Here is a 20851-nt window from a genome sequence, read left to right on the forward strand (position 1 = left end):
CTTATACCCCTCATTAACAGTGCAAAAGTTAGGAGAGTGCCTGCTTCAAGCATTTCCCAACAGTTTCTGCCATGTAGAGGTGTCTTTGGGCCCATGGGAGGTGCATTTTGGAAAATCCGTGATTTCCGACCATTTTTGGCTAATTTTGGGGTAATTTTGACCCATTTTGGACTCTGAGATACCCTAAAAAACCCTATACCTGTGGGATAGCCAATGGGAATGTTAGATTTAATGATACAAATGCATTTATAGTCCAAAAATGCACCCTGTGGCTTTCAATAAGTGATTAAGTGTGTTCGGGGGCGAAATTTGGGCCATTTTCACACGTCGACGTGGTCAAATCACGTTTGGGGCCAGCGACCCTCCAATTTTGACCCGTTTTGAACAAAATCACTTGTTCCCATCTATTTACATATAAATGAAGGTAATAAGCCACTTTTGGCATTTATTTGAAAAATTTTGTTTCTATAGCCTACCCCTAATTATAAGTTGATTACAAACTCCTAAATCTCCCAAACCAGAGCCTCACCATGGATACAGTTTTATGTCATATTCAGATCAAGTACTACCAACCCGGTTAGAGTCGATCTGATATTAATGATTGCTAAAGAGTACACTTCTCCAATCTGGACCATCACCACCGAATGTAGCACAATAAACCTATAGAATCTATGATTCAATAAGTAATGCTCCTGAAAGTGTGCATATGCAAGGATTCATATATGTATGGCTTGTGTGGCAAATTACAGCTCTGAACTAATTGTGCTTTCTGATTTACAGATGTTTGAACGGAGTCAGGTGTGAATTGGAGCCTTTTGTACTCAAAGGGATCCAATTCACACCGGACTCCGTTTTTGTGGCATGAATTTGCACAGTAATCTGGGTTCTGTATTTAAAAGGATGTACCTGATAAACATGACCTTTGAAAGATATGAAAGAAATATATGGTAATAATGTCATTGTTTTGTATGTTTTCGTGGTATCATTCCATTCAATGCATTAGACAATGGAAAGAAAGGCACGTGAGACAAAAAATGGTTGTAAGAGAGGAATAAATCTGTGGTATTTGCAGTAGTAACAACAGCGTTATCATCATAAAGGGGCGAAAGGATGAAGTAAATAATAGGTCAACTTGTTTGGTCAATCACCATGGCAACAAGTATTTTGATTTGATGATGTAAATTCAGTTTTATTCAGCAGCAGTTCGCCGTCTAAACTTTAACCCTTCATCACTGTTATAGAAGCGGTGGCAACATGGTAATGTCAGTACTATTCAGTTAACGAGGCTCTAGGGTAAATCTAGGAGGAGTCAGCATCAGGGTTCGTCATTCTCTGGTCTTCTCTACCTCTGTATGTGACAAGTACTGATATGCTAGGTTGGTTGGTTGTTTTGTTTTATGGCATATCAACATTTTTCAGATTATTTAATGCTGAATCCAGTGATTTTGAAGAAAATTTTTTAAATAGAATATATTTGTTTTGTTTTTTCAAGTCGGTTTCTATTTAACCCATAGTTGGGACCATAACAGGTAGTACCACTCCGGGTCAGAGTAGACCTGGAAGCAATGGCAATTAAAGGGTGGCTCCACACTCCCCAAAGCCAGCAAGCTGAGGCTTCACCATCGGATATGCTAGGCATAGAATTATAAATACATGGATTGAAAATAACAACATTGTTTCTGTGCATTGGCAACTATCATTTTTTTCTATGCAAAACCTTCCCTTACATCTTATTTAACTGTTCAGTCTTGCTGATTCGGAAATTGGGGTTGAATGCCTGCAGTATTGTAAGTATAATGAATAGCTACATCCAAATGAAAATCGATCAGGCAATCCTCAAGCACAATCTTTTGGAACTATGTGCAGAAGAACGATTTGCTCACTATAAAATAACAACAGTACCAGCACTCGAAACAGTGTGTTTATTTTGTGTCGTAGCTTACATCAATGAGGTTTATTCATAAAAGTTCTTAAATTGAAAGCAAATGATAATTTTATTCTATAACTCTCTTGGTGTATTTTGTAAAGTATTTGTATTTGCCTTTATAATCGATTAAGGATACAAATAAATATACCGTGTATCAATGTCACATCAAATGTTCAAGCATCATCTAGTATTATTTAAAACATTTTTTTTAATGTTCTTAAGCTTTTGTTCTAACTGAGGATGAAATATCCTACCAGATGTTAGACGTTTATCGGTTACATCATGCATTCCAACCAGGTCATCTTTTTTTTTTATTATTATTACATTTTCTTCCCAAACAAGGCACATTGCCACTTTGTTGTAGGGGGCTACTATCAGGGACATAGGCATCAGGGATACTGTGTAGGGAATTGGACAGCAAGCTGCGATTCACGTTACACTTGAACTTCTGCATGTCAGTACAGTTTGGGAAGCAGGGACCCGGAAGGTAATTCCAAAGTCTAGCTGTTCTGGGGAAGAAACTACTGGAGTAGAAGGCTCTCTTACATCTAGGGATCTCTACTGTGTAGGGGTGGGATTTAGCTGCTTGTCAGGTTTGTCGGGGGTATTTATGTCGAGGGGGCACAAGTGCTTGCAGTTCATCAGAGCATTCACCGTTAAAGTACTTGTAGAACAGGCAGAGGGATGCAACGCTTCATCGATGGGACAGAGGCTGAAGTTTAGATGACAGTTCAGGACCTATCAGATTGGCGACTCTCTTTTGAACCTTATCTAGGAGCGAGAGGCTAGTGGCAGATGCACCAGCCCAAATATGACAACAATACTCCATATATGGGCGAATGGTGGCCTTACAGAATACTTTCGGGCGTTAGTAGCTTTCAAGCACGGTAGAGAGAACATACCTTCTTTGCAGGGGTCTTGGCAATACTCTCAATGTAATTGTTCCAACTCATGTTTCCTGTGAGCGTTAGGCTGAGGAGTTTAAAAGATGTACTTTCAGATAAAGAGTCTTTGGCCATTGCTATTGGTGGTAGAGAAGGTTTCTTGTAATTATTGAAGGAAACAAGTTTAGTCTTGGCAGCATTGAATGTGACCATCTATTTATATCCCCCATTCCACTACAGATTGGAGGTCATCCTCTACTGTTTTTGCCATTTCTTTAGATATGTGTTCATTTATTTTCCTGTCATGTCTGTTATAGAGTGTGATGTTGTCAGCATATATACCCATCTCACAAACAATTTTGTCAGGGAGGTCATTTATGAATATTAGGAATAACAGAGGCCCAAGGATAGATCCCTGAGGCACTCCCACATTTATATCATATTGTTTAGATGTACGACCGTCAAGGACAACCTGGATTTTTCTCTTATTTATGAAGGATTTAATTATATTATGTATTCTTCCAGTGATACCATATGATCTGATTTTCCTGAGAAGACCTTCATGCCATACCCTGTCAAAAGCCTTAGATATATCTAGATCTATCGCTTTGTCCAGTGACTGATATATACGTTCTGAGATTACAGTTAGGATGTCTATTGTGAAACAGGCTTGCCTAAATCCATATTGTTGGTCAGTCAGAAGTTTAGCATCTGTAAGGTGATGGACTAGAGCTTGGTTAATTATGGTCTCAAATATTTTGGCGAAAAGTGGGAGGAGGCTAATTGGGTGGTAATTAACTGGGTCAGTTCTTTCACCAGAATTCTTGAATACTGGTACCATATAAGCAGTTTTCCAGCAGGCAGGAAAGCAAGATTCATTAAGGCATTTGTTATAAAGTTTGGAGAGAACTGGAGCTACTTCGGCTGAGCACTTTTTTAATAGCACAGCCGGGATGAGATCAGGTCCACATGCTTTTGTAGTGTCAAGATTTCTTATGATAGCATGCACCTGAGAAAGGGGGATTTTCAGATCGTCTAGTGTGGCGTCTGTCCGCAAAGGAAAGTCAGGGAGGGGGTGGTTGGCAGGGTCCAGTGTGGAGTTGGAGGCAAACCGACTGGCAAGCATATTAGCCTTCTCAGTTGCAGAGCAGACAACCTCATGATTGTTGGATAGTGAGGAAATTGTTGATTGCACATTATTTACTAGACTGTTGTAGATTTTCCAGAAGTCACGGGTTCCTAATTTCTGTGCTTCGATGCGTTTTTTAGTGGTTTCAGTAAATTCTCTCTTAGCTGTCGCTATTTCTTTCTTACAGTTATTTCTGGCTTCTATATACTTCTGCCTGTTGAAACTGGACTTATGTTGGTTAAATTTGTGGTACGTGTGCTGCCTTTAGTGCTGTGGTAGCTGCACAAGTAGAAGTAAACCATTGGGGAGAGTGGGACTTGCTATAAAATTTGCGTGTGGGAACATATGTTTCAATTGCCGTTTTGAACCATTCAGTGGCTTCATTTGTGCAATGTTCAGCAGGAAGTGAAAAGATATTTTGCTATGGGGCGTCTCTGATGAGATCCCTGATGGCTTCCCAGTCAGCCTTTTTATAATATCTCGTTGTTTTTAAGATTCTAACCATCTCTTTAAGCGCAACTGTTTGAATCTCTCCTGCATTTGGTTCACCGGGTATATTTATCAAGTAGTTATTTGAAACCCTTTTTCATGTGTCCAGTTGCTCCTATAATTGCTGGAATGATGGAGATCTTCCTAAGATTCAAGTTTCTTTTCATGTCGTACATAAGAAGACATTGGTATTTCGTTATCTTTTCCTTCTCAGCTATGTAAAACCCAACATCATTGGGGATGCTAACTTCCAAGGTTCCTACATATAACCTGAAACGTTATTTGGAATTAAGATTGAAATAGTAAAGCACAAACATATATTACCTTCATCAATTGCGGATGTGTAGTACAAATTTTTGGCACTACCCATTCTAAGTTGTACATTTTATGACCCAGTATGCAAATATTCCAAGGGATATATTTTGAAAGTGATGTTGGAAAGTTTGTTAAAAAAAGAAAGTCTTTCATAACAAACCTCCCAAACATTTGGTTTGTACTTCAAATATAATTTCAGCGTTTTTCATGGTAAATCCGTATTCAATTGGGTGTTCAATCGATAATCCATATTTAATTATCTCAACATGACATAAAGTTTTTAATGTGAACAAAGAAATCAAAACCTAAATGTTTAAAAGTGCAGGTTAGCCAATAGTCTTCTTTAAAAAGAAATTACTGAGAACTTTTTCACACACCTTAAATAATAATAAATATATAAATAAGTAAACAAATATTTAAATATCAATTGATAAAGAATAAGGATAAAAATAAAACAAAAAATATGTAAATGAATAAATGTAAATAATAAGAAATAAAGAATATGAATACTAAGTAAGTGAATAATAAAATATGAATTTATCTTCTATATAATAAAGTAAAATCAGTTTTCCCTATTTCATTAGCCATTATAGATTTAGAACCAAAACCTTCATTTGCCATCTCCCCTGACAACACGGTTTTATATTTTCATTCTTGTTAGACAACTAGAAATAAAAATAAAAATAAACTAGTATTTACAAATTTAAATTTTTCAGTTGAGTAAAATTGACTTTTAACGGTTTCATGTCATTTTCAACCAAAATCTATAAGCCAGAACTTCCACATAATCCGAATGTTTTACATTAATTTTGTTTGGTTTGTGTTAGACAGCTATAATAATTCAATGGTTTGTTTGTGCCAGAAATTTCTGGAATTAACATACTTTCCCTGGCAACGCTGGGATACAGCTCCAGCTAATAAACAAAAATAATGGTAGAAATAGATGAATTTTTTAAAAATTCAATCAATGCTATAATTAATTATATATTATTTTACAAATCCATTGCTCATATGCTAACTGATGTCTATCTAAACAAAGAAACAGAAAATAGATTCCAATTGTGTACGTTTAGCGACAAGATATCCTCTCTATGTTGATAAAGAATTATGAAAATAGTAAGCTTGAATATTATTAAATCAATACCTGATGACTTGGACTGTTTCCAAGACTTGAGTAAATGTGTGAGATGTCTGGAACAGTTGTTGAAAGAAAACAACACTTATGAAGTGTTGCTTTCTTTCAACAACATTTGTTTAAATTAATATTTGATTCTCATCTACACGATATAAATTTACAATATTTAATCCCTTCGTTGGTAGAGTTCTTGTAAGGAAATCATCAGTCGGCTACTACACTTAAAGCATTGCTCATTAGGTAAAACTACTTTGAACTCTCAAGCTTGATGAAAAGATGTTTACATTGTTGACCTTTAGATTTTGCTTATATTTGACTGGTGCTGGATATATATATATATATATATATATATATATATATATATATATACCACCGTTTTTGGCAAGTTCCAAGTCTCAAAGGCTCTTGATCACAATTTTACAAACGAAGGCTCGTTGGAAAGCTAATGAATTGAATTGTGTAGTATGCTATGTGACATTTGCCCTTAAGTTCACACATTAAGGAGATCATCCATCATTCAGAGCCTATTTTTGGCATTTTTTTACAGTCATAAAATGTTTCAATCATAGTCATCTGTTTTCCTAGTTTTGCATATGAATTACAAAATATTTGATATTTTCCCAAGTCCTCTGGTCTTAATGGAGGGGAGGCTAAAACTTGCTACTATGGTTCCAAATGATCTGAAATAACAACAAAGGGAGACTTGATTACAAATATTTCTCATATGTTATATCTCCCCTTTTCATACATAAAGTAAATTTCACAGTGTATAAGGATTATTTGATACTGGAGATATTCAAAATCGTATCATATTTCCAAAAGAGGTGGGGGGGGGGAGTATAACATATGAGAAAGTTTGGGAATCGTCTCCCCTTACTGTTATTTCAGATCATTTGAAACCATTGTAGCAAGTTTTAGTTTCCCCTCCATCAAGGCCAGAGGCTTTGGGGAAATATGTATATAAAATACTTCAAAATTATTACTCACAAATGAAATTGATATATATCTAATCCTATAATGTTCAATACTAAAATGAATATTGGTAGAGTTCTTTGGCTTATGCTGACATTGTCAAGAGTTTACAGAGGATTGTGGGTAAGAAGTGTGAGAGTAAATTTTTTTATTTACATTACATTTAATTTTTTGCACGTTGCTACGGTCTGAAAACAGAAAGGTACTTCTAGAGTTATAATAAAAAGGCTATTAGAGTAGAAATTTTTCTGACATCAAGGCAAGTGTAGAGTGAAGTGGTGTGATTTTGTTGCTAGTTAAATGAGTATTTATGTTGATGGGATACAAGAATAGTAACTTTATCAGAGCACATTCTGTGGAAGTATTTGTAAAACAAATACAGTAATGCCACACTGCAGTGATGCGACAGAAGATAGTGTTTTGTAAACAGTTCAGAACTTTTTAGTTAAGAAATTATGTCCAAAACAAAAATACTGGTGGTTGATGCACTAGTTCGGATCTGGCAAAAATATTTAATACACAGGCGAATGGTGGTTTTATAGAGATATAGGATATTATTAGTGTGAAAAATTTTCTAGTTCGGTAGAGGGAGCCTATCTTGTTTGCATCAGACTTGGTGGCATTTTCTATGTACTTATTTCACTTGATGTTTCCTGAGAATATCTGGCTGAAGATATTAATTGTTAGACTTTCAGAAAGGGTGCAATGATTTAACATTGGGATTTAATTCAGATAATATATTGCTTTTTTCTGCTGATGTTTATATTTGCATGGTTAATACCATTGAATAAATGATTTAGTCCATAAGGTTGGGAATTCTCATCATATTCAGTTCAGTTGCTGACATGTGGTGGACGACTTTTAAAAATTGAATTCTAAACAAATCTATCTTTGGCCAGGTCTTTATTTAACCCTCTTTCTTCCAAGTCCATTCTTATCATTCTCTCCAATGTTTTTCCTTGTCTTCCTCTTGCTACCACCACTGTTGTATATATACTGACCTAACAGCTAATTAATCTATTTCACATGATGATAATATTGAAACCTCGTGTTCTATATACATCTCTCTATACTGTCCAGATTTTATTTTCCCCTGAGGTCATCAGATCTAAGCTTATATTTAAGACTCACATTACATATCAATCGTGTCATTGTCATATTATTTCTTTGCATGTAAAGCATGTCCTCAACTCTTATTGGTCAGGTTTCATTTTCATACATTTTCACACTGTGAACACCTTTTTTTATACTCAAAACAAACCTTATTGCCACTTGGAGGTAAGAGGCTACTATTTGAGGTCATGCCTAATAGGGACTATGGGGAATGTAGCAACTAGGTGTCTATTCACATTACATTTAAACTTTTGCAGGTTAGTATAATTAGGAAAGCAGTAAACATGGGAGAGGGAAAGAAACAATTAGAACTATACTACTAGTCTCTCACTCAAAAGAGAGTCGCCAAAACTGTCATCTAAGCTCCAGCCTCTCTCCCATCAACGAAATGTTGCATCTCTGTCTGTTTTACAAGTATTTTAATGGTGGATGCTTTGACGAGCTACAAGCCTTTTTACCCCCTCAACATAAGTCTCCCAACAAACCTGACAAGCAGCAAATTCCCACCCCTACACAGTAGAGATCCCTAGATGTAAGAAAGACTTCTACTCTAATAGTTTCTTCCTCAGAACTGCTAGACTTTGGAATTCCTTTCCAGGTTCCTGCTTCCCCAACTGTACTGACATGCAGAAGTTCAAGTGTAATGTGAACAGATATCTTGCTGCTCAACTCCCTACATAGCATCCCTTCAACTTATGTCCCTGATAAGCCCCCTACATCAAAGTGGCACTGTGCCTTGTTCGGTGTGAAAATGTAATAATAAAAAAAGAACAGCAGGTTTTGCTGCTTGTCGGGTTAGTCAAGGGCATCTACGTCGAGGATTGATGTTCTTTTCTAAACAAACAGTAAATAAAAAAAACAAAATGCAAAAAAATTAATGCAAACTAGACTTCAACACATCATGTTATATAACATGATGTAATTATGAGAAATGATGACAAGATGCTATTTTATAAAGTGCAAACATCTGTGAATCTTGCGATCTTAATCAATAATTAAATAAACAAGAAATCACATTTTTGTTTCATTAAGTTCATACAAAACAAAAACATAATGCTAAATTGAATTCATCTCAAAATAAGAAAATTAGAAATACAACAAAGATTATGATGGATTTTTATGATGATAATTAAAGCTTTACTAATATATAAATCTATATTAAATCTATTAAATATATATTAATACTATATATATTAATTAATTGATACTAATATACATATTTATTAATCAATGCCATTCAGTTTCAAGAGACAATAGATACCTCCTGTAAGGGTAGCTGCACATTTAATTCTGAAGCAAAGGTTGCGCAATCTCTAACCACACCTCTCCTGAATTGGTACTGCTTGAGTCCATTAGCAAGGGGAAGTGCTAGACAACTGGAAGCAATGCTAAGATAAACAGAGAGCACATACAGCACCTGGTATTCCTAAATGGTCATCCACTTGCTTAACTTCGGTGATCTGACAGGAACCAGTGTGTCAACATAAATTATGCCATATATATATATATATATATATATATATATATATATATATATATTAATACTAATATATATAATTATTTCCACAGTCAAGCAACGTCACAGCTCACAAAAACCATGAACAAACCGGAAGTCTAAAACTCGAGTTTCGCCCTCATTTGAACTCATCAGTTAGAAACATTTAAATTAGGATTTGAAAGCGGAATCTCTTCCATGCGAGGTGATAACTCTGCCACTTGAGCAAATGTGTCACACACAAGAAAATCTATTAACAAACATAGATCAATTAAACTACGGCAAAACTAGACTATGGAATATGCTTTTGTTTAAAAAGAGAAAAATGCCAAACCGGACTTTTATTTATTTATTTGCTTTATTTGTTTGTCTATTTGCAATGCTCCAATTTATTTTCTTTTTCTTTTTCTTTTTTTTAAACAAAAGTATTTAATACCATTACTTTGGGCACCACTTAAAAAATCCCTCGTTTCCATGTGTTCATTTTATCTGGTGCACGGTTCTCCTTCCTCTGACCACATGCTGGTCACAGCCAGCCCATTCTCATCTTCACCTTTACATGTCCATTTTCTTTTCTTCTGCGCTGCACCGAGCACGTGCTGCCCATTTTCACTTTTTTTTTCACGCACACTTCCTAATTTGCATAGGCTTTTTTTTGGCTGCTGCTGCTAATCTCTTCATAGCCAGCAATTCTTTGCTGCTTCTGATACTCTCCCACGCACTCATATGCACTGTTACATTAATTGATGTACCTATCTGAACAAAGAAATAAAGAATAGCTTGAAATCGTATAGGTTTAGTAATCCTTCATTAGTTAGATCCATTTTCAATCATTCAATTTATTTTGAGTAAAATAATTTGTTGACTTTTTTTAGTTTCAAACTTAATGTCAAACTTTTATCATTTTAAACACCGTTATATCAAATTTGCAAAATTTAATACTTTATAAAATGTATTTTAAATAAACCTTGAAAATTTCATTAAATTTATAAAATATATTGTAAATAAAACTTGAAAATTTCGTTAAATTAAAAAAAATTAATACTTTATAAAATATATTTTAAATAAACATTGAAAATTCCATTAATTTGGAAAATTCCATGATTTTTGTTGACTAATATAGTTAGAATATTGCTTTGTTTGCATAGTCTCCAAGAATGAGGTATATTATATATTTAGATTAGGCAAAATCCTTTAGGTGTATTTTACTATGAGAGTACCACTTATCAAGGCCAAAGACAATTCGTAGATAAGGGTTAATGAGTGTCAGGTGGATGTAGAGACAACACTGTGATGATCAGTAATGGTAGAACTTGGATATTGCTTGTTTATTTAAGAAGAAGGATGAACAGGAACTTGTTTAAATTAGTCTTAAAAACAGCCATGTTATAGTCAGCTAGAAAACAGTTCCACGGTATTGTGTTCCACAAACGGGTAATTCAAGAAAAGAAACTTTGTTCATTGAATTTACGTTCAGTTTTAGACACATTGATGAATCTATCCAAATTCAATACTTTCATTTATTGTGTATAAATAATAGGTGAGAACATCTATGCTGATATTAATGAAAATCGTAACCAGATTTTTGTTGCATGCAAACCTTGGTGTTATTAGATTAATGATATTAAACTCTTTATAGTTCACTCAAACGTTCAGCAAAAAAAAGAAAAGAAAATATTTTCGACTACTTGCAACCTTTTCCACACTCTCTACCTGTGCTGAAATTTAAATGCAGATTCCATGAACAAAGCTTTTTTCCTAGAACTGCACGCATGTGGAACACTGTTCCGTTGGCCTGCTTCCCAGTCGACTACAATATCGTAGCCCTTCAGTCCAATGTAAACAAGTTCTTGCTGAGCCGTCTCCTTAAATAACCAATTTATACCAAATTTATACTATTAACGATTTCTGCACTATCACCTTACGTTTATTAACTCTTATCCTCGAGCAGCCTTCTGGCCTTTATAAAAAATATTTGTTTTTATTTGTTATAATTTTGAATCTTGTAATATTTGTAGACATGAAAAGTGTTATAAATAAACCGTTAGACAATTGCATAACAGACATTTGTATCTTAGACAATCGCATAACAGACATTTGTATCTTAGACAATTGCATAACAGACATTTGTATCTTAGACAATCGCATAACGGACATTTGCATCTTAGACAAGTGTATAAATAACATTAGCATTTTAGACAATGCATAACGGAATTTGTATCTTACACAATTGCATAACAGACATTTGCATCTTAGACAATTGTATGACATTAGTATAAAGGACATCTGCATCTTGGACGATTGCCCACCGGAAAGTTGCATCTTAGATAATTGCAAAACGGATGCTTGTATCCCTGAATGATAATGTCAATCTAATAAAAGTGGAATACTGTCAGGTAAATATTTCACATGCTACTTAGTTTCTTTCAATGTTAGGATTAGGCTTTTATATTTTAAACAAAAATCTAGTCGTTATTTTTGATTTTCATTCTATTTTTAAAAACTAATGTTACTATTTATGTGGGAGATGGGATTAGTAAAGGAGATACAGGCACAGACTGGCGACCATTTTCACTATGAATATTGGTAATCTCAGCATAGTCCCACCTGTGAATAACTAATTCTACAAAAGAAGAATCAAGCAGGGGACGATGGCTAAGTGGTTAACAACACAAACTGACAATGTAGGTGGGCCAAGTTCGAATCCAGTTTCGTCCAAAGAAAAACTTTCACTTAGGGATGTTGGCAACCTTCACGTGGCCCCTACTGTATGTACCCGATATCTTTCTAGAACAAATTCTAACTAGAAAGACATCAAAGAAACGAATGTTAACAAAATGCATGAATTATGCTCAAAGACAACAACAGATCAATCAGGTTAAAAATAAAGATGCTTACTTAGATAAAAAGAAGATGCAATTGATGCTGTTCAGTCACGAAAGACAATGGATACCCCTTGTAAGGGAAGCTACAAGTGTAATTGTGAGGCAAGGGTTGTGCAATCCCTAACACCACCTCTTCTAAATTAGCACTGTTTGAGTTCAGTGGCAAGTAGAAGTTCAAGACGACTGGAAACAATGCCAAGATAAGCAGAGAGCAGATGAAGCACCTGTAATTTCTAAATGGTCACCCATTTTAAATACTGACTAGGCTCACTCAACGTTGCTTAACTTCGGTAGTCTAACAGAAACGGATTATGCCATAAAAAAAGAAGACCAGCTATAATTGATAATTGTCTTTTAAAAGATTCAATAAAACATCAAAGGTTTGAAATTCTTCAAAGACATGTTTGTTTAGAGCAACAAAAAAGTACACAACTGTCTGTGATATGTTCTTGAACAACAATTTCTATATCATGTAATTAAAGTAGTCAAAGCCATAGAGGCATGTGTTGTTGTTGTTTGTAGAATGCTGATATTTGATGCACTCTACTTATGTGTAATTTAAAGGATTAAAAATGTAATTTAATTCAAGAACTTATTACTTATGAGTCAAACTGGGCAACAACTCAATGGAGGAAACCAAAAGCGTTTGTTGTGATATAAGTGAAGTCAATCATAATACAGTAACTGGATTATTCAAGAAAATTCGCTGTTTTAATGCCTCTTTGTAATAGAGCTCCATATTTCAGTAGCTTCCTTCAAAGAACTGTGCACTTGTGGAATTCTCTTCCTGCTGACTGTTTTCTTCCTACTGCATTCTTTTCAAGATTAAGGCTAATACAATCTGTTTGTGCGAAAATCATCTTTCATTCTTATTAGCTCCTTACGTCAAGTGGTTTTATGCCTTGTCTGGAGCAACTCCTATGAAAAGAAAATCTATTCAGGTTGCAAGAGTTTCAGGGATCAAGGATTCTGAAGCTGTTATTTACTCTATAAGATCACTCACAGAGTACCTGAAGAGCTCGACATTTCATAGTCTAGTGTGATTTGTCACCTTCAAGACCTTACCAAAATCATCAGTGCTGTTGAATTTAGCTCATGTGTCATAACATTTTTAACTCACCTTTGTATTATAAAATCAAAATACGAAGGGCGTTTAATAAGTAATGCACCTGACCCACTTTCAGTTGTTGCATGTGCAATAATTTATATCTCTATGGGTTATGTGACAAATTACACGTCTGAACTAATGATGATTTTTAATTTATAGTTGTTTGAAGTGACTCAGGTGTGAAATGGGGCCTGTTGAGTGTAACACAGTGATCTGGGTTTTGTATTTAAAAGAACGTACACTACATGAGACTTCTGATGTAATGAAAGAAATGTATGGCAATGGTGCTCCATTGTGTGAACTCATAAAATACTTGCATCATGAATTCAAACATGGCAAGGAATCTGTGGAAAAAGATCTCAGACCTGGTCGCACCCACCCTTTTTGTTGCAATATGTTTTATATTTAATGAGGGTATGATCATTGAAAGTTGGGAGATTCTACTTATAAACGTTGCCGATAGGAACTGACAAATCAAATTAAGCCACGTTCTACTATCAATCAATCAGAAACCCGCATTGCTCCATAAAAATATTGAATATTCCAGCACATAATTTATTCGTTTCAACACCAACTGCAAAATTATAAAGTCCAGGACCTGTACAGAACAGTTACCCACTGAAAATTATTCATATCCAGGATTTATACAGAATAACAGTCTATCAGTAACTGTTCTGAAATTAAACAAAGCATTTAATTCAAGACTTTCTGTCATTTGTCAGTCAAGATCAGGCTGTTATTTTAGAAGATCGAACTATTCCTCAAATAGCTCAAGAGGTCAAAATTAGTATAAGATATATGGAAACTATCATTCATGATCATTTGTATATTCATAAGGTGTCTGCCAGATGGATTCCCAGGTTGCTGACACCTTTCCAGAAATGAGAATATGTTGAGTGCTCGAGGATGAATTTGCAGATGTGCCCATAAGATTAGTCAAATTTTGAGAATTGACCGTGATGAAGTACATATCAACATAAATTGCCAATGTGACATATCATCTTTGACTGCTGTTGATTGCATAGCATCATACTGATTAGAGTTGTTGACAACCCACCACTAATTCCTTCTGATTATTTTACGTGAAACCAATGCCAACAAAACAGAATCAAGAAAATCAAAATTATGTAACAATCACATTCGCATACCTAAAAGGTTGCAAATAGAATATATGAAATGATATTCAAATAATAAAGAAAAATAAAGAGAAAATAATACCAGCACGAAAAGTTTAAGTCTATATTGCAATTTCAATGTTTTAGAAAATATATTATAAATTTTATTAATTACCAATCAAAAATATTATTGACAATGTATGTTGATTTTACCATCAAGAGAAAAATAAATCTTTTTACCTGTTCAGGTAAAGCAGGAGGTGCTTGGCTGTCTGGAATATTCACATTAAGTGTTGTGTCCAGCAATGCCATTGTCTGCCCCATTACCTCAGCGTCATAACCAATTCCAACGAAAGTGATTAAAGCTGCCTCTCCTCCTTCAATATGGATTGGTATGTCAACCTAGAAAACAGAAAAAATGATTATTTTCCAGCGAAAACATTTCGTCATCATCATGAACATGAAAATTATCATCATGATCAAGGTAAGCATGAAACTTATCACCAAATTATTTATGAAACATCATCATTATCATCATCAACAACAATAACGAACATGAAACTTATTACCAACACATTTATGGGAGTCATCACATCAACATAAACTAAATATATCATTAACATCAGCACAAGCATAATTAAGAAAGTCATCAGCATCATTATCAATCTAAACATGAAATGTATCTCAACATATTTATGAAACTTATCTCTACCATAAACATGAAATGTATCATCAAGATGTCGATGAAACTTAAACCTCAACAAAAATATCCATCAAAAGAAATTTTGAGGTTCTTTAATAATTGCAAAAGTCGAATAATGTCAAAGAAATTAGAAAACCGTATTGCAATGGTAAAAACAGGATTATAAATACAACTTAGATGATTTAATTTATGTGCTTATAAAATAGATCATTATCTTAGTTACGCTCGTATTAGAGTTTCCAGATCAGATACTCCACTTTGATCCCACTGTGATGACCGAAATGGAAAGTGCCAAATAACTCTTGTCACGTACAATTAGTTTTAGTGCATCAGCGCTATATCTACTTTGGTTTATCTAATGATAATTGAAAATTTCATCTTTTCTAGATGCACTAAACCTATGCTTACGAGGGGAGTGCAATAAGTAATGCCCATGACCCACTTCCAGTTGTCTGATCTAGCTGAAATTTTTCACTTTTTGAATCAACAAATCCTTTTAAGTGATTTTATTAAAAACCTAATTTTCTTTTGGTTTGGTTTCCTTGAACTGTAATTGTACCAGCTTGAAAATGTTACATGATAAGGGCTGTCCCCTGTTCATGTAAGTATAAAAATAGAGAGATTAGTTAAAATGAAAATAAGAGAAAGCAGAAATCGAACCCTGGACATAAGTTTTAAAGAACAATAGGTTTAAATGGAATGTCCAGTAAATTGTTAATTCGGATGAAATAAATAATAAATAAACTATTCAATTGTTAAAAGAATGTGGATAATAAAATATGGGTTAAATAAATTAGATATGTAGGTTTAATTCCTTTGTGGAAACAACACAAGAAAAAATAGGTTATTGGGAAATCAATGTCGGAAACGTGCAAAGTCGCACATGTTGAAACACGTGAATTTTGCTCACGTGGCCGGGATGCATGGATTTCTCAATATAGGAAGTGAAAGTTAGTTGGTCGGAGAGACAGTCAGGGGAGACGGTCAGTGAGAAAACTCAGAGACAGGCGGACGTCTGAAGCGAGACGTCACTTCAGAAACTAAAATGTGAAACTTTGAATTCTTAATGAGGAAATCACGACCGGTCGTAAGGAAATAAATTCATCATGTGTTTTGTGATAAAGCTCATCTTTGTGTTTGTGATTTCTACAAAAAGGTAAATTGTATTGTTATTATATGTCTGTGTTATAAAATGTCATTACATACACATCTCTCTCTCTAAGATACAACATTATATGTAATAAGACAAGAACTCTCACTAAGACTCATATCTTTACTAATAAGAACTCACGTAACATATGCGCACAAGTGGTATCGTCTAATACTAATAATAATAACAATATATAACAAAAAAGTAAGTTCTTTTTTTGGGAGATTCATAAATTTTTTAACACATTCATTAGATTTCAGAAAGTCATATTAAAATGAAGCCCAGTGAGGAAAAAAGTGTCTGATTTGTAAATTTGCACGTGAATAGAATCAGATATATTTTGGGTTTCCAGAAAAAAAGAGAGTGCATTCTCCTGTTGGCTTGTAATAGCTGAGGGGAGATAATTTGGATATTTTTCAAAGGAGATAATTCTGATAACTTCGGTATTACACATTTATTTATTTTTTCTTAAAAAATAATTAACAAGTTGTGTTCCATGGTAATCCTTGGCATTCTTTGTGCTCGATTCTTTTAATGAATCTTTCCAATGCATTCAAGAAAATTCTACAAAGGGAATGCGGCCTGTTAACCGCAATCAGCACAAAGGGTTTGTCAAGCTATGCTTATTCGAGACACTCCTCTTTCTCTCAGTTTTATTTTCAATTCAATAAATCTCTTCAGATCTCATGTTCTTCCCAACTGGTTCTTTTGTATTGGATCTGCAACGATGCACCATTCGGCATAACATAATCTATTAGATGTGCTCAGAAAGACTCGTCTTCTCTTTGGATTCCTTTTGATTAGCAGTTTCACATCCAAAATCAAAAGCGCTTTAAGCAATTTTATGAATATCTCTCTTCTTTGTGATTTCTCTTCAGTGAGAATGAACCTCTATTAAACAAATAAATAAATACAAATCAATGATATTCTTCTAAAGAATGTTTAACAATGAATATGCTTATTCAAACTTCAGATTTACAGAGCCTGTGTAAAAACATCTTTGCACACTTGTAAACCTTTACTTTACATTATGTAGAGGATAACCGCTATTTGATATTGTCACACCAAATGCAGCTTTGATGACGATAGTTTTGTAGCAAGCTGTTAACACATACGGAAACTAGTATTTATACTTCGTCATTCATCTGGTACACACCAGGCAAAATGTAATTACACTACGCTAATCTAATGGAAATAGTGTGTCAACAAGATCATACCATATATTGGTACAGCTAAAGATGCTATTTTCGAATTCAACAAAATACACTCATGAAGATGCTATTTCAAACATCAGCGAGTCAGATGAACGAAAATACTATTTCAAACTTAAGCGAGTCACATCAATGAAAATCAATGGAAAATGGTCTATGATGATCTCAGATGCAATCGAAGACAGAATACATTGTCACAAAATATAGAGGCCTCTCAGAAAGAATAAAGGTGTCTTGGAAAGCGCAGATGGAACCGAGAAAGCAGAGTGGTTGGATACCTTACAATAAGATCTCAACTCTTTGACTGAGTATGGTATATGGAGAAATCTGTTTTGTAGGACAAATAAAATGAGTGTGTACACACACATACAAAAAAACAAACAAACAAAAAATGCTATTTATACATATACATGTTAAAATGGAGACGCAATGTATATTATTATTATTATTACTAGTACTAACTAGGAGTTATCATAAGATTACTCTCTGATAATAATCAGTTGTGTTCCCTGAAATCTGGATGAGATCAAGTCTGCTTAGATTTTCTCTTATTCTTTCGATAATCTTTGAAAATGATTTTACGTTATTGCAACAGCCGTTTCTCATTGACTTTTCGCTGGCTATGACCATTGATCTTCACTAAGATTTAGGTGTCAATAAGCCTCTCCAAGATACTTGTACTGTTTACACTCTTTCAGTGGATGCCTCTTCCTTCTCGTTTTTTTTCATCCTATTTGACCTTTCATAGCTAGTTTGTTTAGTATTAGCCAGGACTGATACCCTTTTCTTTGGAGGGGGGCATAAGTTATGAAATCTCTTGTAGTTTCAGTTTCTTTGGTTCATGTGGTGCTCTTTCCGTCATTTTGTTTTACTTCTGTTGCAATTTTCATGTGGCTGATTAGTGTTTGTTGTTGATGTGGGTTGTTTACTTTTCTTTTTTTTTTTTTTTTTTACACAGTGATCACCACTTATCAAGGCCCGGAAGTCACTCAGGGATAAGGGTTTGCATTATAGGGATAAAGCTGCATTATAGGTTGGTTATTATTATTATTATTATTATTATTATTATTATTGTTATAAAGAAGTGCTATTATAAAATGTTGCCAAGAACATTTTATAATTAAATACACAAAATTATCAAATGTTAACCTCATAAATACATTTGACTAACTTTGCAGTAAACCATGCATTCGCTTGAGATTCGTTCTGAAACTTCCAAAATAGCACAGTGTTTCCAGAAGAAATTCGAGACACTTTAAAAATACGCATTACTTTATATATATATATATGTATGTGTCCGAAATCAAAAATAAACAGAGAGTGTTCATTTAACTTTTTCATTTGTTAGCTGAAAGAATTTCTGTAATTGGATTTATTCACATTCTTTCTTTTTCCGTTTTGGTTTTCCAATCAAGTCTGAACTTTTACTACAGCATAGCCGAAACATAACAGAGTTTGCAAGGAAAAATAATTAATGTTTTTTTTTTAATTTATTTTATTACTACAAAACTAAATTTTAAAGTTTGATTGTTGTTATTATGTTTTTGAAGTCTAAACACCGAAACACGTTTTTCTTTTAGGTCGCTGCTAACATTTAAGATGAAAACTTTATAGTAGCTTACATATTTCATTTTAAAAATCACTTTGTCAACAGAAAAAACATAGGCATTTAAAAATTCAAAACTGCAGACAACTAAATCGATAAATTTTATTCACTCAATATTTCTAAAGCTATCAGACACTTTAATGTGTGTGTGGGGGGTGTTCTTACATGAAAGTAAATTGATGTTTTGGAACTTTTGTGGTGACAATTTGTATTACATTTTTTAGGAGTTTTTGGCTGATCTCACTACTCCATATATATTTATCTGTTAAATATGCTAGCATACACCTCGAAACAAAGTAACAACTTGAAAACAAGTACACCAAAAATACAGATAGGGAAAATTCATGTATTAAATTGTGTGTGTGGGTGCGCACATGGCGTTTGCTATAGAATTTAGTTCACGAGAATGTGTTCAACAAAGTCAAAGTAGAAAAATGTGTTGTAATCAGAGTTTTTTTTTCTGTCTGTTTCGATTTACTCAAAACCGCACACACCTCGTCTTCTCATGTATCGTTCTCTTCTTCCTCTTCTACTTCTTGCTCTTTTTCTTCTTTTTTCTTCTCAGTCGTCAGAAGCGTCGTCTTTTCTTGACTACGTTTTTCCTTCTCGCTTCTTGCTCACAGTGACCCGTTTTTATGCTAAGCTGAACTCTCGTGTGTGCGAGAGAACACGAGATTTTGCGTGATTACTTGGCAATATTAACCGGCCGCCACCATCTTGCCATTTTTCTTTGGACGTGCCCGCTTTGCAGAATGCACACCTTCGAGCGTTTGTCAGGTAAGCCCGTCTGTTCGCAATTTATTACACACTCCCCCCTGATCTCATTATCACAGAAAGAGCAGGGAGGTGGTGGCCTTTTTCTTCGAGTGCTTCTTCGGAGAGGGGGATTCGGGGCTTCATCATCGTCTGCGCTGTCTTCCGTGACACGAAGGTCGGCAAACCTAAAGCTGAGCATCGCAGTATCACTGTCTGGGTCTTCATCATCAGCAGGAGGGTCAGTACTTTGAAGGCTACCACTCTCAGTGTCGCTGTACGTTGAAGCCGTCATGAACCAGAATGATGGGTCGCTGGTCACGGATTCAATTTCACTATCTTCGTCAAGCGGCAGCTGCGTTTGGAATACTGATCTTAAGTCTTTAATATGACGAGGTACTCCATCAACTCACACCGCCTGCGGGCTGATCACTTCAGTGACATGACCGGTTCCGTAACGAGTCGTGCACTGGCCTCGGGGTTTTTTAACCCAGACGACATCTCCTTCTTTTATGTTCTTTTGTGGTGGCTCCGGTTCGGGTAGTGAGCTGCTCTCCAAACCTCTCACCCTGACATGGTATGTATGTAGCGCGTTGGCTGGCACGGTGGAGGGTGAAACATCGTCCTTAGGGGTGACGTTGTACCAATAGACTGCTTCAGGTACCGTACACCCCTTCCGCGCTGCGATTGTCTTAACCGTTCTGTGATTGCGCTCAATAATCCCGTTTCCACTGGGAACATGGGCACTCCGAAAACGCAGATGGACACCCCAGCCATCTGCAAACTGTTTAAACGGCTCACTAACAAAAGCGGGGCCATTGTCGGTGAGTATCTCAGAAGGAGGGCCACGCTCGAGGAACA

At 34.9% G+C, this 20851-nt stretch overlaps 1 protein-coding gene across 1 annotated transcript in view; it reads right to left on the reverse strand.

The window, feature by feature from the left end:
• The window catches only part of LOC145292193 (cilia- and flagella-associated protein 65-like), a 2765874-nt gene that overhangs the window by 380983 nt on the left and 2364040 nt on the right, over positions 1 to 20851 (reverse strand). Inside the window, exon 34 of the mRNA XM_080138498.1 lies at positions 14808 to 14969. Coding sequence (XP_079994624.1) covers positions 14808 to 14969 — 162 coding nt within the window. The remainder of the gene's footprint in view (positions 1 to 14807; positions 14970 to 20851) is intronic.

The sequence above is a fragment of the Euprymna scolopes genome, chromosome 13 (genome assembly GCF_053919585.1).
Source record: "Euprymna scolopes isolate OS-2025 chromosome 13, ASM5391958v1, whole genome shotgun sequence".
NCBI classification, from domain to species: domain Eukaryota; kingdom Metazoa; phylum Mollusca; class Cephalopoda; order Sepiida; family Sepiolidae; genus Euprymna; species Euprymna scolopes.